The 25,319-nt window shown below is 37.3% G+C and overlaps 1 protein-coding gene across 3 annotated transcripts in view; it reads right to left on the reverse strand.

The window, feature by feature from the left end:
* The window catches only part of Khdrbs2 (KH RNA binding domain containing, signal transduction associated 2), a 393,774-nt gene that overhangs the window by 146,310 nt on the left and 222,145 nt on the right, over positions 1 to 25,319 (reverse strand). For all 3 annotated transcript variants that reach the window (XR_012911354.1, XM_075980542.1, XM_075980543.1), the window contains exon 5: positions 1,553 to 1,680. Coding sequence is in view for 2 of the 3 variants with exons in the window: in XM_075980542.1 (XP_075836657.1) it covers positions 1,553 to 1,680 (128 nt within the window). In the remaining variant the exon portion in view is untranslated. The remainder of the gene's footprint in view (positions 1 to 1,552; positions 1,681 to 25,319) is intronic.

Consider the following 25,319-nt stretch of genomic DNA (forward strand, 5'->3'; position numbering starts at 1 on the left):
TATCTTATACTTTTATCATGACAGATGAGACATTATTCATAGTCTGTCCTTTACAAATATTAGCCAGCTATACAGAAAAGAAAGTGAATGAGTAAATGGATTATGCAGCTTCTGTGTGAGGATTGTGAGGTGTGTGTGTGTGCGTGTGTGCTTGTGTGTGTGTGTTACATCTTTTAAACAGAAAAAGGTTGATTTTGGCTCCTGGTTTTACTAGTGCTGGGCTATGATTTGGACTCTGCTTTAAGATAGCTGATAAGAGGCCAGACAGTGTAGGGCACCAGAATAGAAATGGGCAGCAAAAGCTGTTGAACTTGTGGGGAAGTAAGAAAAAGAAAACCAAAAACAGTAACTGCTACAGCATCACTGGAAGGCATTTGATACTATGACCCCAGACTTCCCACTATGCCTTACTTTTCAATGTTTGTTTTCTGCCTCTGAAATAGATGTTCAGGAATGTTATTCTGAGTTCACTGCTGTTTGGTCTCTGATTTGAATATTAGAGTATGCATGCATCTTTGCCTTTTGCCAAATTAATGTCTTCTATTTAGAGCTTAAAAATTAATTCAGAATCCTACAAAACAAAAAATTATCATCAAGGATTTTGCAAAGCCAAATATATGCATGAACTTTATAGAGCTATGCTGTTAGTGATGCCACAGTGGGCTTTTCTTCTTACATGATGAAGATATATTCAATTCATTTATATGTCAACTGACAATATTATATCCCTTCAAGAACCATATATGGCATGGATAAAATGTGCAGCTTTCTATCATTTCTGGTTTTAAAAAAGCAAAGGACTATGTAACCTCTGTGACCTAATCCTGGGGACAGAACAGGGAAGTAGAGAATCTCGGGTTCCCACCTTAGTTTCTAACAATAGTTGTTAAGTGTTCAAATTCGTGAATTCTGCAGTCAGAATGTATCTATTATGTTAGGTAACATTTTAATATTCTCCCTTACATTTGTTGTTTTGTTTCTGAAACTAGCTCCATGGCTGGCCTCGAAATCACCACAGAGATCAGGCTGGTATTGAAATCACAGAGATCCCTTTTCTCAGTCTCTTGAGTTCTGAGATTAAAGATGTGGGCTACCACACTTGGCCCACCCAACTTTTGTTCCAAAGTTTATAAAAAGTACTTATCTCAAGTTCAAAAAATGTGATGAATTAATGTGTGCCATTCTTGTATGTAACCATCCATTTTTACTGTTTTGTTATGATGTGAGTATTGATGAGGCTGTTGTGTTTTGTACTATTTAAGCATCTAGACTTACTGTCATATTATTATGTGAGTGTTAATGAATTGTTTAGTTCTCTTTGGAATTTTGACATAGAGCAGACAACTGAAGTCATTTTTTTTTTTTTTTTTTTTTTTTTTGGTTTCTCTGTGGTTTTGGAGCCTGTCCTGGAACTAGCTCTTGTAGACCAGGCTGGTGTCGAACTCACAGAGATCCACCTGCCTCTGCCTCCCAAGTGCTGGGATTAAAGGCATGCGCCACCACCGCCCGGCTTGAAGTCATCATTTTTGTTAATCCACTAAGAGTGATGTACCTTGAAGGAGCTATGGGAGTAATTCTGATTCCTCTGCCTCTAAGACCTCGGCCACGGCCAGACTCTTCTGAGCCATTTAAGTAAGACAACTCCCGGAGCTGTTCTTGGCGAATTTCATCATTGTAATCCTAGAAGGAAAACAAAATAAACATGATGAATTACTATAAGACATTGGCTTCTTAGCCCTGAAACACACAGTCCAAACAATAAGAAAAAGGCTCAAGATTCAATCCAGAGACAGAATATTCATCTAGCATGTGAGGGACCCCAAGTTTTGTCACCAGCGTTTCAAAACTGAAGAATATAAATCAAGACCAGAATGTTGTGGTGCCAGAGCAGAGACTACCTGCATGCCTTGCCTCAAAGTGCTGGTCCTGGTACCTCAAGAGCTGAGGTAGAAAGGATGCTCCCAGGAGTTCAAGGACTATATGAGAACATCCTGATTTCTAGGTCAATCTAGGCTAATGTGTAACAAAAGAAACAAAACAACTGTGTCTGTTTCCTGATTCTTATGTACAAAACCCCAGAAATGATGCTAAAGAAGGCACTAATCTCTTCAAGCCTTTTATTGTGTAGTGAAAATGAAGATGATTCCTTCATCAAGAAATTACTCTTCATGACACTGGATTCAATTCTCTTTACTATTATTTTACAGTTTATCTGAAGAGGGAAAGTAGCAGCAGGTAGTACACTGGAAGTTACCTTAGCTAGAACTGTCAACATCAATTTTATGGAAAATAGACTGCACTTGGGTGAATATATGTAGGGAGTATGAGTGCATGCTATTCAAACAGTTCCTGAGTTACAGTTCAAAAGGGGACAGTCTTGAATTTTGCATACAAATGGATGGAAATAGAAAACACTTTCCTGAGTGAGGTAAGCCAGACCCAAAAAGAGGAACATGGGATGTACTCACTCATATTTGGTTTCTAGCCATAAATAAAGGACATTGGGCTTATAATGCATGTTCCTAGAGAAGCTAAGTAAGAAGGTGAACCCAAAGACAAACACATAGGCATCCTCATGAATATTAACCTTCGTCAGGCGATGAAAGGAGACAGAGACAGAGGAGCACGGGACAGAAATCTCAAGGTCCAAATCAGGAGCAGAAGGAGACAGACACGAGCAAGGAACTCAGGACCGCGAGGGGCGCACCCACACACTGAGACAATGGGGATGTTCTATCGGGAACTCACCAAGGCCAGCTGGCCTGGGTCTGAAAAAGCATGGGATAAATCCGGACTAGCTGAACATAGAGGACAATGAGGAATACTGAGAACTCAAGAACAATCGCAGTGGGTTTTTGATCCTACTGCACGTACTGGCTTTGGGGGAGCCTAGGCAGTTTGGATGCTCACCTTAGGAGACCTGGATAGAGGTGGGCGGTCCTTGGGCTTCCCACAGGTCAGGGAACCCTGATTGCTCTTTGAGCAGATGAGGGAGGGTGACTTGATCGGGGGAGGGGGAGGGAAATGGGAGGCGGTGGCGGGGAGGAGGCAGAAATCCTTAATAAACAAATAAATTAAAAAAAAAGGGGGGGACAGTCCTAAGACCTAGAGCAGGTGAGATTGTCTTAAATTCATTAAAATGATGTCCAGCACTAGGCTTTGTTTCAGACACAGAAATTCTGGAATCCCACCAGATAACCTGATCTGCAACATTTTCAAACCAAGGAACTTCCTTATGCGTCTTATCCTCATTAAGTGTAAATCAAATGTTACAGTCACAACCAGAGGCTTGGGTGAAACTTCTGCTATTATTCTTCAGCTAGTCATTTACAAAGAACGAAAAAGTAGGTTGGAGTCATTATAGATGGATTTAACCTTTAATAAAAAGTGCTAGTTTTAATTATTTCTTCATCATATCATGTGTGTGTATATATATATATATATATATATATATATATACACACACATATAGAGACATAGAAACACTTAGACAAAGAAACAGACACACACAGAGACACACACACATACACACACCTTTGTGGAACAATATAAAACAGAGTAGTTGGTTATTTGTGCCAAATTGCCAATATGATCTTTTTCTCCTGGATCCATGCTTCTGAAAGTTCTAATAAGTTTCACCTGGCATCGGCTGGGTGGAACTTTTGTGCTAAGTACAAAACATAGCTAAAGTGACTGGAAAGTGCTTGCGTACTGGAACTTGAGTGTTTTGGCATTGGGAAAACTTATACCACAAGGTATGGAAGTCTAACTCAGTTTTTGGAAGGTAGAACATGTGGGGAGATTCCAGTCACTCTGCCCTTTCTGCCAACCTTTCTGAGATGCCAGAGAGCCATTCTGTTCTCCTGGTCAGACAGATAGAGACCTGAAACATTGCCTGCAAATCTCAGAAATCTATTGACCCCAGGATAAAAGATAATGAACTGGGATCCAAAGCCATTAAAAATCTTGTGTTGATTTGATCTAAGGATTCCAGGAGCAGCAATGGTTTGTCAGCATAGGATGTGAGAGCTGAGCTTCAGAGGCAAGCTGAAACAGCCATTCTCCACACATCTGGATGACAGTTGGAACTACATGCTATCATTTATTTCTTGTGCCGGGTGCTGTCTCAGATGGAATTCAGTACACCTGAATAAAATATCTAGGTATCAAATGTTTGAAACATTTACTGAATCTCTGTTTAATGTGTGAGCTCACTAACTCAGAGCCACGGCTGTTTTGCTGCTCCGGAAAATTCTATTAACTAGAAAAGATTATCAATCTTGGTTAGATGAATATTTTACCACAAAGAATAATTCTTAATGTAAGCAAAGCCACTATTGACAATATACAAGCGGATTCCTTATGGACTTAGTGGGAAATGTTCCCTTTAAGAGATTAATCACTTTCCAGGTTTATGGTGACCAAGAGAATGGAGACATGTAATTACAAGTGTAACTGACCGTGAGCTGCAGTTGCTGCCTTCTGAAATACTACATCCTCGAGGCCATGTTGCTAAGAGTTTCGCGCAGCTCATGATGCTAAATTAAGTCTATTCCAAGGAGACACTGGATTCCTGTATTTTGAGGACTCCTTTTCGGTATTGCTGAACTTATATTTTTACTTCAGCACATCAAAGAAGTCCAGAAACTCACATTTCTCTGTCCTTGGTTTCAGATATTGTCTGGGGGAGTCCTCCTTCTTTCCCAGAACTATTTCGACATTGTCACAGAGCACTTTCTCTAATAAAATACCTCCATGTTTAATCTACTTTATCATTCGCTTCTTCGAGGACTCAAGTGGAAATATAATTCTGACAAAATCGAGTTCCTAAAATCACAGAGCTGAGAGCTTGGACAACCTCATTTGTATTAGTGCTGATGGAAGGTATTCCATTCATACTCCGTGCTGTGGCTGAGTCAGTGTGACTGACATTTCCCTACTTTAAAATGGCTATAGAAGGCTGAATCTTATACTCACTACCAATAACCTGAAAATGCAATACTTTGAATTTAAAGAAAAAATACAACTTGCTTAATGCACCAGTAAATGGGAAACTAGCAAAGACTCGTAGAGGTAGGCAAACATGAGAACTATTTTGAGACAGAGAATAGAACAATTTCATTAGTACAGAGAATTATGGTGGCACCGAATACGTTGCTTTTTTGCATGAATGTGATGAGATATGAGGAAAAGAAATAGACATCTAAAAGCCTAAGGGTGTCTTGGTAGAAAGTAACACACTTCTTTCTTTCTATCATCTCTAAACTGTTTTGCCTTTTTTAAATACCAAAATTGGTTTTGGAAATATATTACTTGAAATAATCTCATTTATACTCACAATACTTTGCATATGTTCCCTCCCCTGAATGAGATAAATTTACTCTATGAAACAGTTTCCATGAAATGTATGATTGTTCCCTTTTGCCTCTCAGTTAAGGCCCTCCCATTGTGCTGGCATATGGTGTAAACAGTGCGCACAGTAAATAGCTGGGAGCAGGAGGATGTTTGGCTGTTCCTAGAAAGGAATTATGTGCACAGTCCACATATTAAATGTATATGCATAATTTCCAGTTACATACAGTCTTGTCCATCTGCTGTGGTGGCATTTTGCCAAAATACAAATTGGGAAGATTATTTAACTTACATTTAGATGGCAGGTAATGGCAGGTGTTAATAGACAACCTGGGGGTTCAGTCAGGGACTGTTTTTTTCTGCCAAATCCTCTCCATTAAGACTCAGCAGGCCCTGGTGCCACACATTTAAAACTGTGGCCATGGGCAGATGAGATGCCTCAGTGGATAAAGGCATTTGCTGCCAAGCCTGACACCTGAGCGATCCTGGAGATCTACATGGTGATAGGAGAAAAGTGACACCTGCAAGCTGTCCTCTCCCTCCCAATGGTTGTCATGGTACCAGCCCATTGCATATGTATTACACACACACACACACACACACACACACACACACACACACACACTAATTAATAAGTACAAGAATGTAAGCAATATGTAAACAAAAAAAATGACACATATAGTTTAATCCTTCCGGGTTATAACAAAGAGAACAGAAAAAATATCAAGCTCTACAAACCACAGTAATAAGAAAGAAAGTGAAATTGCATGTGGTGGCACATGCCTGAAATTCTAGTACCTTCGAAGCAAAGAAAGAGGGTTATGAGTTAAAGGCCATCCTATGTTAAAAGAGTAAAAACTAAATAAAAGGAAAATGTGGGCTTTGAGCCAATATCATAGTTATAACTGAGCTGAAATGGATAGAAAACTTTAAAAATACTAGCAGAGATTATTAAATAAGACAAAGATTAGGTAGCTTCACTGAGCCAGCACAGAATGAGTTTCTTCAGCTCAGACTAGAAACCAGAAAACTATTATCAATCTATAGTCATTGAAAGGTAAATTAAGATTTATTAAGAATCTGCTGAATGATGATTCTGTATTAAGTTCATTTAAAACATTTATAATAGTATTCATCAAAGAAAACAATACCAGAAATTCAAGATGGCTTGGACTCTGAGCCTTGAATTGCTATTGATGTCAACTTTTAATTTCAAATATATTTTACTGTTATCAAAAATTATTATAAACTATTCAAAAATCATGAACACTTGTGATGATAACTAAACAGATTGAATGCATGTATTATATGATTATTAGAATGGCTTATTTTCTTTTTCTTGTTTTCTTTATAAAACATTGGCTACTGACATATGAGTTCTTCCTATAAAGATCTGTGAATTGAACAACAAAGAACTCAAATATTTTTGTAAGATTTTTAATTTAATAGAAGTCTTACAAATCAGCTATCACTTCAAGACAGATGAAGGATGCTAGAAAAATATTCATGTAACTGCAGATATCAGATTTTAGCTGCTACAAACACCAAGTTCTGTTTATCAAAATAAAGTCAAAATCAATATAAGCTTGCTCATTAAATGTTCTTAGCAAATTCATACAAATTTCCAGTATGAAGGAGAAGAAGCAGACACACAATGCCACCCATAGCCAAGGAGCTATTGGCATTGGATTGTTGCAGGACGAGAGAGATAGGTCAGTTTTCTTCAGTGGAATGACATGATATATTGCCCATATTTTAAGGCAGGTCCCATCCACAGGTGTAGTTGGTCAACACAAACAAGATTATTATTTTTTTTTAAGGAAAAGGGAAGTGAGAGACAGGGGATTGGGAGAGAATCTCATTAAAGGGGGTGGATATAATAAAACATATGAAATTCTTAAAGAATAAATGAGAATATTATTTTTTTCTTGGCAAGTTGTCAAGCACATGATATGGGCACCATATTGAGTTTTAAATAAAAATAGGTTTTAATTAATCCTTTATCATATTTAAGTAAACTTTTACTTATAAGGAAAACACTTTAAAACACTTTTTATAATAACAATCCAATAGCCTCCAAATCTTCTTAAGTGAAAAATCACAGTGGAAAGCATAATTTGAAAAAATGTGTAAAAATTCTATTTATAAACAGAGTTGATGTGGGTGACTGCTATCAACAACCCTACAGCTTCCAGCCTTTTTGAAGACAAGGGAAATTCGAAAGTGTTTTTTCCTTAAATTTTGATGTTTTGTAGCTTATAATTCAGTTTCAAAATTTATAGATATTATAAGATGTTGTTGGTTAACCAAATCAATCTTATCCTACTCCACAGTTGGAATTTTTCTTCTGATATATTATACATGGTAAAAAAAAATAAAATTACTATGGCTGGGAGGTAATAGGCCCTGGGTATGTGGTGGGGATATACACTTATTGTTTTGCTTAATGGCCACAGCGGTAAACTTTCTAAATATTAGGTTTATACTCATGCATCTTTGGGGCTCTCGGTTTTGGTCAGAGAAGATTCTTTTTTCAGTAGGCAACAGCTAATGCAGAAACTTCTAATTAGTCAATGTGCTGAAAGTAAGTTACTGAGTGGTAAGTAAATGGGACATTTATAAGAAGTCTCCTCAGCTGCATGTTTCAGGGAACATCCTAGAAGAGGTGGGAAGAAGGAATGTACTGTGAAAAACTATCGTATCTACATGACACAGGCAATAGCTACTGTGAATGAATTTATTTTAGCTTTGGATACCAAAAAAGCCTTTTGCAAGATGTAGACACTCAAAATGTCGATGTGACATCCAACTTGTAGAAAGGAGCTATGCAGATGATGGCCACCTGAGGAGGAAGGATAATTTTCTTTGGAACAGAGGTCATTCGTAGTTTGCCCACATTCCACTAGATGACCGCACTACCATGCATAAACGGGCAACACTAGTTAGTCTCAGTGGGATATTATATAAATATATCCAAGGTCTATGTATTCCAGGCTGGCTTCAAATACACTATCTAACCAAGGAAGAATGAGAATTTTTGATCTTTTCTCTATGTCTCTAGTGTTGATCTTAAGGGTGTGTCACAAACATGGCTTATGATATGCTGGGGAATCTATGCATGCTACATAAGTACTTTATCCACTCACTTAGATACTACCCCTTATTTATTAAAAATTATTGATACTTTTATAGTTGAAGTTAGGTCTCTGGAGACAGAGAACTAGCTATCACAAATTACTCATTATTTCTCTAAATTTTTTGTAAAGTACCTGGTTTTAGAAATCTAGCAAACTTTCAATATATTTCAATATATTTTATCCCTATTTAGAGTATGGATATAATATCTTTATTCATAAATTAGTATTAGATGAATTATCAAGTTCTGTCTAAACACAACAAAAGAGTTTACATGTACAATAATTATTAATGCAAATAATGATTTGGTTATTACAAGCAGTTTGAATGTTAATGGAGGCTAAAGGACAGAACCTATCATGATTACAAAAGAATGAGAAGAAAAGACACATACATGGCAAATCATAAAAGCATATCTGATAGAAGACTGTTTTGTTCAAGATACAAAGAATGCTTAAAAACCAGTGAGACCAAAACAAGCAGTTAGGATGTGTGTAGAAGGCTGGATATGGCCTTTCAGCAAAGAAGACATACAAGTGGGAAATAAGCCTTTAATAAGATGCAATGAGGACTACTGAGAACTCAAAAACAATGGCAATGGGTTTTTGATCCTACTGCACGTACTGGCTTTGGGGGAGCCTAGGCAGTTTGGATGCTCACCTTACTAGACCTGGATGGAGATGAGTGGTCCTTGAACAGGGGAGGGGGAGGTAAATGGGAGGCGGTGGCGGGGAGGAGGCAGAAATCTTTAATAAATAAATAAATTAAAAAAAGATGCTTGACAATATATACTGCCAGGCAGCTGCAAATTGAAGCAATACTGTACCAGTACATTCCTATTAAAATTTGGAAAAATCCAAAAGTCTTAGAATACCACGCCATGGAACACCAGAAAATGTTGGTTCCTGGGGGAGATGATTTAAAACAACAACTTCGCATTATGATTTCATGTTTGCTACAGAACTGAACTTATTCTACCCTTAGAGTAGAGAAAGTATACCTTTTTTTTTTAATAATCCGAAGTGAGACAAAAACTTATGGTCACACATTAACCTGCAAAAGGATGTTTGAAAGCACCTTTATTCATGAGCACTAGAACATTTTAAGAACTAAAATTTCATCTACGGTGAATGGGAAGCCTGGTATATGTGGAAAATGGAATGTTCACAGTAATATAAAATTGAGTGACCAAGCCACAGCAAGATGTGATGGAACATTTCTTGTATGTCACTATGTAGAAATCAGAGAGAAACAGTTACTTGTGTGTTCCTACATGCATAATCCTGGTGCTAGCTGAATACTTCTCAGCTAATTATCATGATGGGATACTAATAAAGCCTCCTTCACAGGATCTCATTTCCAAGCAGTCCAATGTACACCATGATCTAATCCAAATACATCTTTACAATTTTACCTTGATGAAGGATATAAAGGATTGATGCCCACATTTATGGCATTCAAAGGTTAAATGAGGAATGCCATAAAGGTAAAAGTATTTAAATGCCTTACATTTCCCATCAATATTCAGTTATCCAATTTTCACTTTATTCTTGTTTCAATATCCTGGCATTTTCCTCTTCATCTAGGAAGCACACCTTTGGGTACATCATCACTTACAATTAGAAAGAAAGGACATGAAGACTGCAGGCAATGACCAAGATAGAAATGTTGAATGCACAGACTGGAGTTAATGAGAAATGAACGGACAATATGTTGCCAAAATCAAAAGACATTGTAAGGAGTCAGAAAAGGTCTAGCAGGAGAAACAGAAATGTGAGTAAGGGTATGATAGAAATGGGCTTGAGTAGCTCGCATTACAGCAGAAAGAGCAATGAAGGATAGTTTAGTAATTTGCGGGCAGGTGGGAAATTGACTGTGCAGAGCCAGAGGAGACCTGAGCTCACAGTGTTATTAGATAAGACTGTGTTGTCAGAAACATTCCAGGAAGCCCGCTGGCTCATAAAAACTGTTCTTTTCTTCAACTTGAATGGACTGGATAACTTTATTTTAATGCAAAGAATCAGCGAGGAGTGATCTACAACAAGGAAGCTAGAAAAACAACAACAAACTCCCAGTGAGCTGAAACTTTTCCAGAACAGACACCAGTGTTGGCGTTAGCTGTAAGGCTACTAAAACAGCAGTTATAAACTGTATTTCATATTATGAAACCGTCAACTTACTAGATATGAAAGAGAATGCTCAAATTGAAATTCTACAATTAAAAAATACTCAAAATGAAACTGCAGAAGAATAGATATCCCGGATAAAAGGTAGTAATATCAAGGCCATAGAAACAGAAATTATTTAAAATGAACAGCAAAGATAATAAATAAACTAACTAAATAAACAACATGAATTCTAATATTGAAATATAAGAAATTATGTCATTTTTTCTACACATTAAAATATCACAAAGAAAGATTATGAACAAATTTTTGCTAAATTAAAAATTTAGATGAAATGTCTGAACTACTAATAAAACAAAACTAATAAAATCACTGAAGAATATCTTAAGAATAGATTATTAAAATAATTCATGCCCAGAAATATGTCATACTTATTATATTATTCAAAAAACTTTCCAACAAGCTAAAAATATAACTTTACTTGTCTTAATTAGTGAAGTTACAAAGGAATATTGTACACTCCCAGAAAATAGCAAAAGATGAAGAAGTTTTTGAATTAGTTGCAAGGAGAAATGAGCTTTTCCCCCAGGAATGTAGAGTTGTATAACTTTTTAATAAATAGCAATTTATAATGCAATAAATTAAAATAAACAATCTCATAAAGGGAAAAATAAAAGCATCTGACAAAAAAAATCAACATCTATGAAAGGAAGAAAAAAGTCATAGAAAAATAAGTACAGAGAAATATTGTTTAACATATAAAAGGCTACAGAGGAAAATCTCAAGAACCAGGTGAACAGGTCACCTGTGTCCTCCCACCATGAGCAGAGCAGGCCAGTGTGCTGCAGTCTCCTCAGTTGTAGACTGCCTAGAAGCCCTGGGTCACAGAGCATGACAAGGAGGAGGACATGGAGATAAACCAGAACAAGAAAAATGACATTGCTTTGTATATAACAATCCCCTTTTCTTTACTTGAACTAGCCTGTTCTCCTAGCTCCATTTCGATAACTGTGTAGAAGAGTCAGAAATGAATGGGTTGAACCAAAGGCATAAGAGAGGCTAGGGTTAAAATGGTTAACAGTTACAGCTAGGCATGGTGGTTTATGCCTTTAATCTCATCCCTCAGAAGACGGAGATCGCTTGGACATGCATTCAAGTCAGCTGGGCTACATAGAGAGGCTTCATCTTACAAAGCCAACAAAACAAAACAAACCTTTGAAAGTCTTTATGTTATCCCATGTAACTAATTATCTTTAATGGGGGTTAAAATAATGTGATATCTCAAATAGTTTAGTCGCTAAATTGTGAAAATTGCTAGAGTGATCACTAAAAATGCCAAAGGAAATAGCTGAGAGGACTCACTGTTTGACAGGTATGCATTAGTTAAATAGTAAATACCATTTTAGAGTACATGCCTCATACAGTTTCTCACACAGGTTACCCAGGAACATGTCCAATGACAGCTATCTAACTGAAGATGTAGAATTCACCATTAACTGTGCAGTCCCACATATATGCCTCTCTTTCTCAAAATAGAAATTTAACTTTGCCAGGTTTTTTTTTGGCTTTTGAAACTTTATTTATTAATGAACAAAAATTTGGTTAAGGATGTTATAATGTGTATTAAACTAAAAGATATTAAAAGTTCAAGTTGACAAAGGTTGTGTCATTGTCATCAATGACTAGAAAACAGGCTAGGAAAATTACATTGAAGTAAAATTAACACAGAATCCAAGAATTCTCTCAGACATATTATGGAAAAAAGAAAACATTGAGGATTAATGGTGAGGAAACACAAATGCACAGGAGGCTGAGGGAATCATAGAGCATTAAATGACTCTTGGCTTCTTGAGGGAAATTGAAGAGAGGTCTTGAAGTTCATCATTGCCACATACTGCCCTAAAACAATAGCCCTCTTTCTATGAGACAGACCTGTTTTCTATTTGTTCGTTCCTTTCATTTTCTCTCTCTCTCTCTCTCTCTCTCTCTCTCTCTCTCTCTCTCTCTCTCTCTCCCTCCCTCCCTCCCTCTCTCTCTTCCCATTGGTATAATTAAGAAACAACAGCTAGGCAGTGGTGGTGCATGACTTTAATCCCAGCACTTGGGAGGCAGAGGCAGGCAGATTTCTTTGAATTTGAGGCCAGCCTGGTCTACAAGACCTAGTTCCAGGACAGGCTCAAAAGCCAACATGTTCTATTACATAATTTAAACAAGCAACCTACCTTGAGGATACTCCCACAGTGGTATCTATAGATTTCTTCTTGTTACCCCATTTTTAGTTTGTCATCTCAGTGACATCCTATATACTCCTCCAGAGGAATAAAAGGATTCTTCCATCTAGTCTTATGATTATTTTTCAACTCAATTGCTTAGATTTTACCATGTGTCCCCATCTTTGTCAATGCTCAGTATTTTGCATTCCATTATGTAATTTTCTTTGGGTTGAAATATAATAGTCATAGTTTTCTTCAGTGATGTTCTGCAGTTGGTTAACTTTCTATTTGTAGGTACAAAATATCATTATTTATGCCTAAATTTAATTTTATGTTGAACTGAAAGTTGACTTTCATTTCTGTTGGTTCTGGAGAAGGCAATCTCTCTCTACATTTTCTATCTGGTGACACTTCTGTAAGTCCAGTGACTTTTTTCTCCCAACCCTTAAGAATGTTCTTTTTCTTTCATGGCCCACACTATAACAAACTTAACTAATTGTTAATTTTGAACACTATTAATGAGATGAATTTTAACATCATAAGCTGCCTCATTTTCTTGATTCAACTTTGAACTTCTGACAGACACATAGGAAAGTGACTTTTTTTTTCCAGAATTTTCGTTCATGAGAGAACATACGGCAAGTGCTGCCCTGGGGATTGTAACATTCTCCTCAGCTTTGTTCCATCAGTATTGCTTACCTATTCTACAGACGTTTCGCTTTAAATTGGATTTTTTTGTTTCCTAAATTTAATGTCTGAATCTTTTATAGCATATTTCTTATCTTATTAAACCCATTTCTTCCTTTTATTTACTTAGACTTGGGCAATTTTAAAAATTAATGTTTTAAAGTCTCTTTTAGACTGTAAAAAATCCTCTGCTCCTCCTCTGTAGCCCAGAGTGAGGCATGTTGTCACTGGGTTTCTCTTTGTCATGTATCTTAATATTTCCTGCTGACTTCTCTTTGGCCTGCCATACCTTGAACTTACGACCTTACTTATCAATTGTGATATTTGGGAGTTTCTTCAGTATGTGTAGTCTAAAACTTTAAGTCCCGAGCACGTATGTACAATGTGTTGGAAATCACAAATTCTCTTCTTGTCATACACCAGCCAAAAGGACTCTTCCACAGAGACTTCCTTTATTCTGGAGCTAGATTTATAAATGAATTTCTGGCCCAGCAAATCATAAATACAGGAGCACTCTTGCCTTTATTGTGACCTCCAAGGAGAATCAAAATTCTTCCTTCAAAGCTATAGTATCCACATTATTCCCATGGTTTCCCTGGCACTGCCAAGTATTGCTGCCAACAGCTCCTGTGTGTGCTGTATTACCACATCACACCTCTGGCACCTACTTCATTCTTCAAAGGCGTTTTTCTACGATGAATACATTTCATGAACACAATACAAGATCACCTTGTTGGCAAAGCTGCTAGTATTTTTATAAACTTAGAAGCAACGAATTTAGTTTGCAGGTGGAGCATGTGCTTTGTATATGGGAAACGTAAGGTTTGAAGTAAACATGCCCTGATATTGAGTACACTAAAATCCACGTCATGAATCGCCAGGAAGCAGACTATGTAACTTTCTTGTTCCCATCATCTGCACTGTTCATACATTTTTGTTTTGTTGTTTTTGTTTTTCGAGACAGGTGGTGTAGGAGGTCCTTCTGTTTATGTGTTGCTTTCATTGGTTAATAAATAAAGAAACTGCTTTGGGCCTGGTGATAGGGCAGAACTTAGGTAGACAGGGATACAGAACTGAATTCAGGGAGGAAGAAAGCAGAGTCTGAGAGAGAGCCACCATGGAGATGCCAGGTCAGACATGCTAAATGTCACCACCTCGTGGTGAACACAAAATAATAGATATGGGTTAAATCAAGATGTGAGTGTTAGCCAATAGGAGGCTAGAGCCATTGCCCAGCTTCATCCATACATCTTACAACTTCATCTGCACTTTAATTGAATTCAATGTCATAGTAAACACAAATATAACAGGAGGTCAAGTTTCATTTATTTCACAATGATTTTTGTTGAAGTATGATTTCTCTTTTCTGGAATAAATTTTAATAAATTTAATTTAAGTATATTTTCCTTTAATATTTTTCATAATAACAGCTATATTGCTATTTCAGGTATTGCCTCAGATGCAAAAAAATTTAATTGAGATAATCAAGAAGGAATCATAAATATGTGTTAGGATATTCATGACAACTATGTAAAGACATGTGTTATATCATGACCCCTCAGTAGAAAATATTATTCATAAAATAAATTACTGTTTTGAAGAATGTAGAAAATATGAGCAGGATGCCACAGTCTACATAGATAATATATTCACAAATATTTCTTCAAAACTACTTTAGTCATATGTATGCTCATGAAAACAAAAACACAGAGAGAAACAGAGAGACAGGCAGAGGAGAGATAAGAGCACTGTCTCTTCTACACCAATGCATCCTCTTTTATACAGGTATCCAGAAAGACAGTGCAGAGGAACAAGAGGTCATTCAGAGCTCTATTTACAAATTACAGAATCAACGCCATTCATCATGTTTCAGTGACAGTGCATTACATGTTTGCCACCTTAGCATCTCTCATTAGGACCTGGGTTCACACTGAAGTCCATTTGATTGATCCTTCTTGTTAGATTTCTCTAGTAATATATTGGGGGATAATAGCAGGCATAACAATGAACCATGCCATCTCCACTAATTCTTACCTCTATTCATGTTAAGATTTGCACCCACCCACGGTGACAGTGGGACTGATCTATTGGGAGCTCACCAAGGCCAGCTGGACTGGGACTGAAAAAGCATGGGATAAAACCGGACTATCTGAACATGGCAGACAATGAAGGCTGAGGAGAAGCCAAGGACAATGCACTAGGTTTCGATCCTACTGCATGAATTGGCTTTGTGGGAGCCTAGCCTGTTTGGATGCTCACCTTCCTGGACCTGGATGAGGGGGCGGGGGACCTTGGACTTCCCATAGGGCAGGGAATCCGGACTGCTCTTCAGACTCGAGAGGGAGGGGGAATGGAGTGGGAGGAAGGGGGAGAGGAGTGAGGAGAGGAGGAGAAAAGCGCGGGGGGGGGGGAGAGGAGTAGGAGGAGGGGGAGGGAAATGGGAGGCGGAAATTTTTTCAAAAAAAAAAAGATTTAGGATAAAATAATATCCTAAACCTGATTGTTAAAAATAAATATTTTGAAGCTTAAGGCCACCCAGGTTGCTTTGTTGATTGACATAGACCTGTATATAGGACAGTAATCATTCTTTCAAATAGTATAAAAGGTTTTCTTGAATTGAATACTTTCCCCAAATGTTTAGATACTCAGATGGTTTCAATAAACACATCTGAATGAAGCAACCATTTGTCGAAGATCCCTGGAAGCAAATGAAGGCTCATGGGGATGGGGAGGGGTAACAAAACAGCAGGTCTTGCATATGAGCTGTCCAGAACACTCTCTTTTCTCCTTCCAGCCCTCTGTTACTTTCTTTTATTTGGCCAAAGCAAGCCTGCACCAATGCCAACAACTGGACAGTAAGGGGTTAAAGACTTAGACATAAACCTTTCTGATCTTAGAACACATAAGAAAATGAAGGGAAATGAGAAAATCTCAACATATATGCAATCTTTTCAAACTAAATGTTTGTTTTTGCTCTAGAATTATATGTTAAGGCAACTTAAAGAATCAGTATGTCAGATTAAATTATTGGTCATATTTTATCTTATTGAACATCAAGTTTGACTTTTATACTTAATGTGTACATACTGAACAGCTGATACCAGTAATTTTGACATACTATATGGCATGTGCTCCAGTCAGTAAGAGTTGGCAAAGGAAACTTAACAGAGAACAAAATCCCTCATGAAAGAGTGCACAATGTAGCAATGTTGTCCAGTTTTTTTTTTCTTTTTTTAGGGGGTATGGTTCAAGACATGATTTCTCTGTAGCTTTGGAGCTGGCCCTGGAAATAGCTCTTGTAGACCAGGCTGGCCTCGAACTCACAGAGATCTACCTGCCTCTGTCTCCCAAGTGCTGTGATTATAGGCATGTGCCACTACCATCCGGCTTCCAATTTCTTTACTGAAGAACTGCCTTGCATTCTAGGGCACAGGCACTGGGACAAATTTTGATAGAGCTGCATCCTGCCAGAGTTTCCCACCTCTCAGTGAAGAGGTTCACCAAATACTTGTTCAGATCTGTAGAACAGCTGTAGATTGTTAGTATATATCATTACTGTATAGTACAATTGCTAAGGGTATGCTTGGCACATTCTCTTTCTTTTTTTTTTTGCATTTACACATTAGTAGGATGAGTCACAGCATGCAGAACCTACATTATAGCAATGCTCAGTTCAAAATTGAAAACTACCAGTACACTGCAGCAAGGCAGTTACCATTTAGATATCCAATTAAGATTAAAAACAAAACATCATCATCGACAAACATGGACTGGAGAGATGCCTCAGTAGTTTAGAGCTTTTCTTGTTCTTGCAGAGAAACTGTTCTGTTCCCAGCACCACTACATATTCTCTCACAACTCCAATTCTGGGGCAGCTGACACCCTCTTCTGACCTCTGTGTGCAAATATGTATGTAATAAACACACATGCATCCATGCCAAACATTCATACACATAAAATATAATAATTGAATCTAAAAGGAGTCATGACAAAAACAAGACAAAGAAACAGTAATCGATAAGAAAATGGAGCTCAGGGTAGCTTATATACAAACAGTATGTAAAGAACATCAGTAATTCATCAAAGAACAATATTAATAGAAGGTATATGCCAATTGTACAAACAAATACAAAGCAAGCATCAGAACTTTGTACACAAAAAATGATTTTGTGTGTATCTGAGTCTTGGATCACTCACTTTTGTTTTAATAATTTTTTATTATTTTATCTGTATGTCTTGCATATCTGTGGTTTGAAACTAGCAATAATTTAAAAGAAAATGTAGAATCTAGACTCCATACTTTTCTTTCTATATAAAGTATATATATTTTAGCTATTTATTTTACTTACAGTGTTAGCCTATAAATCGAAAGATAAAAGTTATAAATCTGCTATATTTAAGTACCCTACTCACACATCACTGACAGAATTATCTAAAGTCTTTCTTGGAATTTCATTTTTACAAACACTTTAGAAATCAGTGTGGTGGTTTCTCAGGAAATTCAGGATCAACCTATCCCAGAATCCAGCAATACCACTCCTGGGATTATACCCAAGAGATGCCCTATCATACTACAAAGGCATTTGTTCAAATATGTTCATAGAAGCATTATTTGTAATAGTCAGAACCTGGAAACAATCTAGCTGCCACTCAATGGAAGAATGGATAAAGAAAGTATGGAATATATACGCATTAGAGTATTACTCAGCGGTAAAAACAATGACATCTTGAATTTTGCATGCAAATGGATGGAAATAGAAAACACTATCCTAAGTGAGGTAACCCAGACCCAAAAAGATGAATATGGTATGTACTCACTCATAAGTGGATTCTAGCCATAAATAAAGGACATTGAACCTATAATCCATGATCCTAGAGAAGCTAAAAAGAAGGTGAACCCAAAGAAAAACGTATAGTTATCATCCTGGATATTGGAAGTAGACAAGATTTCCAGGCAAAAATTGGAAACTTGAGGGTGGGGGTAGGGTGGGCGTAAGGGGAGATGGGAAGAAAAAAGTGAGAAGGGGAGATGGGAAGGTTGGGATGGAGGAAGGGTGGATATGGGAGCAGGGAAGTATATATCTTAATTAAGGGAGCCATTTTAGGGTTGGCAAGAGACTTGACTCTAGAGGTGTTCCCAGGTGTCCATGGAGATGTCCCCAGCTAGATCCTTGGGCAGCTGAGGAGAGGGAGCCTGAAATGGCCCTATCCTATAGTCATACTGATGAATATCTTGCATATCACCATAGAACCTTCATCTGGCGATGGATGAAGCTAGAGACAGAGACCCATATTTGAAAATTCTTAAAGCTGTAGTTAATATCCTTCAAGAAAACACATCAACAGTCAGTTATGTACTTATTCGACCACACAGTATTTCTCTCTATGGGATAATGCAGTCTTTGGCAAGTTTATTAGGTGACAGCTGATACGTTATCTGGGAAGACTATCTGTGATAATTCTACTTTGTTGCATCTTAATTCTCTGCCTCTGGATACAGCACAGTTCTTTGAGTTGAATATCTTCCTATTTAACAGCAAGTGCTGATGCTGAAAAACCCAATATATTACTGTGGTGTAAATGATCTCTATAAATCAGTACTAAGATCACCAACTTCCATCTGCAGCAGATGCTAGGAAATGCATTTCCCCAAATCAGGTGGTAGAGAGCAAGTTCAGATCCCAGGTGTTCTTGACTCACCCTTATGCAGGCCTCTTTTCCCTACATCTTACATAGATGGAGTTACCTTCTGTTTCTTTAATCAGGGATGTTGATATGACTCTGGTTTGTGTGTTATTATGTTTCATACCAAGAGATGTAAGATCTTTGTTTTATATGTAATTCTTTTACCTTGAAATATTTATTTCAACTTTGTTGCTTTTCAGTTTCTGGTCCTCCATGGAGAAGGATTAATTCTCTTTACAAGACTGAGCATGTGTAAGACAAGCCATCCATTGAGAATTTTAAGTGGCATTTCCTTTAAGTTGATTTTCCTTGAAGTGAGGCTGAATGTCAAAGACAAACAGTAGCCTGGATTCCCTTTTTTCATGTCTACAATTCTTTGTTTATAAAAATAAGTTTAAATTATTAATTCTAGGAATGTCTATAATAATGAAAAATCTCATGCTTGTGGTTCAGAAGTCTTTACCAAGCACAGTGTCTCTTCACTCTAAAGAATTAGCAACTATCACAGACATACACAAATGTATAAATGCACAGATATAGTGGGTATTCTATATTTCTGGTCTCTCTTCTATGGAGGCATGAGACTTGCTTGTCAATGGTATGTTACATCTCTGTTTCATCTCTCTGAACTTACAAGTATTTTTGAAAAAATCAGCAACAATGAATAAGAGGGAAACAATGACAGTCATCAACCTGTATGGGGAGGTTTATTTTACCAAGAAAACTTCTATGAACAAAGCATCTTTAATGAGAGAGAGAGAGAGAGAGAGAGAGAGAGAGAGAGAGAGAGAGAGAGCAAGAGAGAGAGAGAGCGATAAAGTTAATAAGAGCATCATGATACCCTGGCTGCACTGGAGTTGAGAAAGTGAATGCATTGTTAGTTTATAGCTATCCATCTACTATTCATTGACAATAAATGATGTGTTCTAGTTTCCAAGAGCATATATTTTTCTGTACTAGTATTCCTGCTTCCTTGCTCATCACAAATATTTCCTAGGAAGGCTCACATTCTTCCTCCTGACATGATGGTCAAAAATATGGAACACGTGTCAACTGTAGCATTTGCATAATAATCACCTCTGCTCACCCATTCATCCACTTCTTTAAAATGTGTTAGGTTAACAGTAAAAACATTCAAAGATGGGATGAGAAAAGTCAGCACTGGAGTAAATAACTGAATATGCAGTAATATAAATTACTGACGCAGCAATCATGGATTAGTAGCCATAAAGTGACTGTGAAAGAACTATTCACAGCAATGATTAAAATGGCGTGGAGAGAAGGTAGTCATTACACCCTGTCGAAATAAGTGATCCCTCTCTTGTAGGGGGCTATTTGCTTACTTACTTATTTATTTCATGCTGCCACAAAGGTTCAAAACTACATTAGAAATATTCTTTCATTATAATAACTAGGTCTACAGAATCAACTAAGCAAGGCTTATAATGGATCAAAGAGACTGAAGCAACAATCATGGACCCTGTATGGGTCTCCTAGGTACTCTGCATATATGTTATGTTTGTGTAGCTCTGTGTCCTTGTGTAGCTCCTGACAGTGTGAGGGGGTCTGTCTCTGATCCTTTGGCTTGCTCTTGAGACCCCTTTCCTCCTACTGGGTTGCCTCATCCAGGCTTGATAAGTGGGTTTGTGCCTCGTCTTCTTGCAGCTTGTTATACCATGTTTGGTTTGGTGGTCTGGGAGATCTGCTCTTTTTGTTTTTGTTTTTGTTTTGAAGGGAAATGGAAAACTGAATCTGAGGGAAAAGGAAGGTGGGGGTGAGACTGCAAAGAATGGCAGGAGGGTAAACTGAGGTTGGGGTACAATGTTTGAGATGAGAATAAATAAATGTATGGCTTTGATAGCCTCATTAAGTAGAATCAAACATTTACTGCACAATAAAGAAAATCTCTCCTTGGACTAAGAGTTAAATTATTTACTAAAATTCTGTAATTATAATAGACTTATATCATTAGAAAATAATTATGTACTTTTATAACTGATGGTAGAAATATATATTGATTATGAATCAAGCAAATTCCTAATAATCAGTACAGTGTCTCTAACCATTTTATTTTCAACTAAGAATGCATACCATATCATTTTGTTCAATTTTTTAACCTTCTCTTTTTAGTCCTTGGATATTTAAACTTGGTTCCTTCTGCACTCCAGGTAAGTGTTCTAAGTCCATTTTGAGCAGTGATTTAAAAGCGATTTAATTATTTCTTTTTTTGATTTTTTGTAATTACATAATTTCCTTTCCCCTTTCTTTCCTCCCAATTGTACAATATACTTCTCCTTTCTCTTTTCCAGATTCCCATTTTAAACAGCGTGTCATGATGGTTTTTAACACTAAAACACTAGTGGCAAAATAAAAATATCCCAGTGATAGAGGGACTTGGAGGAAAGTGGAGAGGGGCTTGAGAAGGAAGAAAGGGAAAAGGGAGTGTCAGGATGTGAGTAATCAGAATGCATAGACACACATAGACACACATATGAAACTGTCAAAGAACAAATTAATAAAAAATGAAGACTATATTGAAAGGCACACTTGTAGTTATATAGGTCAGAAACAACTTTACAGAGAGCCCTGATTTGGCACTCACTTAAGAACCAATACAGTAATAACTAGCAATAAATACTGGAATTCAAATGTTTTCTATTCCAGCTAACAGTATTGCTGCAAAAAAAGCATTATTATGCTTTTTTTCTCTCAATTTGGGCTGTTTTGGGGGCTCAATTTGTGATGATTTACTGGATGATCTCAATATAAATTCAAAACAAATAGATATCATATAAAAATTATATAAGCTCATGGATTACCTGAGGACTCAAAACCACCCACTTTTCTGGTGACAACTTCTTCAATCATGTGATTTTCCAACTGGATATCAACAGCACATCAACAAAGTTTGAGCATTCTTAATGTTGACTCAACATTAAAATGATTCAGCATAAGAGAAACTTCTTATGTTTAAGAAATGACCCCCAAATACTACACACTCCATTAATATTTAAACATTATAATTACCTAGGATTATCAAAGCAGTTTCATATATTATAGGTAACTAGAGAGCCATAATCACCCGTTGAAAGTAGAAAAACCCCTGTTGCTATTTTAAATATTAAAATGCATAGTTGCATACTGAAAATTCAGTAATATATAGTCTTAATCATAAATTATTAATTCAACTTTTTAACATTTCTTTTTATTTACAGTAAGCCAGTCCTTGGTGTAGATGGATAAATGGACAGACAGACAGATTGATAATAGATACTAGAAAAGTAAGGTTTGTTTTTTGTCACTGCTGCTGTCTCTGCCTGATACATGCACGAAAATCTATGCCCATTTCAAACATCCTAAAGGACAAAAGTAAACTGACATTAGCAACATCATAACAATTCTTAAAATTCTGATAAAAACCTTGATTATGCTAGCTCAGCTTTGACAGACATGCAAATTTCAATTTAAATTTCCAGTTGTTTTCCTGTCTGATGACAGCAATGTATCTCAGTGACCAACTAACAATTCTGGCTTCCACAGCCATTAGAACCACTCTCAGCCACAAAATGGTATAAACGAAGCACCTGCGTCTTCATGGGAGTTATTCCTCTGTATGAAAAAAAGTGCCCCATGTGTGCTCCGGAAATCACAACAATTTGCCAATTTCATGGCAGAGAGAGCGGGCCACAGCCTCTCTACCCACTCCGATGACACATGTGGCTTGCCGCAGTATATTTAGAGGCTGACTCAGAAAGGACAGAAGTGCATAAGCCAGAAGCAAGCGAAACCCAGACATTATGGGTACCTCCGTATCTAATGGGAAAGAAATTTGTGAGCGATTTAAAGAAGGCATAAGATGAATTTCAGGCTGAGAAATACAGGGTCAGGAAAGGAAATAGATGGTGATAGGAGCAGCCAAAGTTAACAGGACATGGGGACGATGCTGCCACCCAGTCATGCTTTGTCAAACAGGAACAAATATTCTGGCAGATTTCCCAAGCATCTTAGAGAGCCACAGCACAACACAGGAACCATGCTTCCGTGGTGTCCACTGTTTCTGGAAACACCTAGCAAGTCCTGGAACTGAGTTGCTGGCTTACATTTAGAGAGAAGTGTGGAGTATGTGTGTGTGTGTGTGTGTGTGTGTGTGTGTGTGTGTGTGTACAATTACACTTGGCTTAACTCTTATCTGGATAGGTAAGATAATTTTAGTGGCAAGGTAGTGTGACTCAGGCATTTAATCCTAGCACTTGAGAGGGAGAGGCAGGTGGATCGCTGAGTGTGAGGCTGAGTTCCAGGACAGCCAGAACTACACAAAGAAAAACAAAAGATAATTTCAATAAAATAAATAGCATTTCCTGATTATTTCAAGTAGCAGTGAATAGCTAAATTTTGAGATGGATCCCATGAACTTCTTATTCCAACCATAATATCTATCTATATCTTACCAATTTGCAGAAAACCTGGGGCACTGAGTAAGCATTAGCCTCACTGAGTCACAAGAACTAAACAAAGCAGATTGGTTGTAGGGTCCATGCCTTCATAGACCTTCATTAAATGTCTAATGCACACGATACTAGTAAATTTTATTGTCTTTGATTTTGTCCTATAAGCATACACATTCAGGCAAATGCATAGTTTAGAAAGTGATAAACAGTCTAAAATCAACTGCCACAATTTGAGAAGAAAGTGTGTCTCTCTTTTCATGACTTTGATTTCATGGTAAAGTAGTAAAATTGAGTTCGCAGTAGTGAAGATCTCATTTTGCCATGCCTACCACCTTGAGCTCATAGGTCTTGTTATTCTTCAAGCTGATATCTGCTATGGTCACTATTAGAGCCTTATCAGAAACCTCGGAATGAATAATGTGAATCCCACTAAACTGCCTATCCTATCCTCTTCAACGCACACACAAGTTCTGAGACTAGTATTAACAAGGAGAAAAGACTTTTAAGACCAGACGGATTAACTATTTTCTACACAGCCTTGAATTCTTGGCCACTAGACAATGATCACTAGACCACTCGACTTCATCAACATCTCTGGCTTCTGCAAATGGCAGCTGTGACAAGGTCTCCAAAACTCTAAGCCTCAGCTTTAGCCACATTTTAAGGTTCAAAGCAGTAGTGGCATGGCTGGTTGTCTTTATGGCTGACTGAATAACCGAGAGGCACAGTCAAACACAGGTAAGTATCTGAGAGTTGCTTTTCCATTGTCATGGTCGTTGCTGTAATTTTATATATCATCTATCCTCTTTCATATATTTATGCTGTCTTAGTCTCCAGTTGAGCTTCTGGTGCCTCTACTCACGTCCACACTACTGCACTGAGGACTAGAATTCCACAGTCTAGCAAAACACACAACAGAACAAAATTTCCTAGACTCGCAGGTCTTGATAGACACTGATTCTCTGTTCTTACTTTTAATTTGCCTTCTCTACAACTTGGTCTAAGCTGTTTCTGCAGATCATCCTTTAGTCCGAGTTAGAAGAGAAATAGGCTTCCTCCATCTTCAACAATACTACTTTGAAACGACTACTTTTCAGTGTGAGGAGTATAAATGTCTACAGCCTTGTAATAAAAGATATTTAGGAATTTGGGGGTTGCAGAGATGGCTCAATGGTTAAGAGCATCAGTTGCATTTCTGTAGGACCCGAGTTTGAACCGTAGCACAGACATGGCAGCTCACAGCCATCTCCAGTTTCAGGGTCTCCAGTGCTTTCTTCCGCCTTCTGTATTTACTATGTATGCACGTGGCGCTGAGACATACATGGAGACAAAACCCTCATATACATGGAATAAAAATAAGCAATTAGAAAAGACATTTAGCTCTACCGTATGCTGTTGCATTCAAGCTGCTTAGTGACTTGCACTTGTGATTTAAATCTTGGTATATTCCAGCGAGCTATTCATCACTCTCACCATTTTCCTATCCCTCATGAGCTGCTATTCTGAGTGATTGCCATCTTAATGGTCCCATCCTTGATTTGCATTGATTGTAATTGCTTCCTTTCCTCCATGCTCCATTTAAATACCATGAGCTTTGCACATAGCTTTGTTCTAAGCCAATCTTAAATACTTCCACAGCACTTGATCTCAAAAAAAAAAAAACTTTCATCCAT

Source organism: Microtus pennsylvanicus, chromosome 7 (assembly GCF_037038515.1).
Source record: "Microtus pennsylvanicus isolate mMicPen1 chromosome 7, mMicPen1.hap1, whole genome shotgun sequence".
In the NCBI taxonomy this organism is placed as follows: domain Eukaryota; kingdom Metazoa; phylum Chordata; class Mammalia; order Rodentia; family Cricetidae; genus Microtus; species Microtus pennsylvanicus.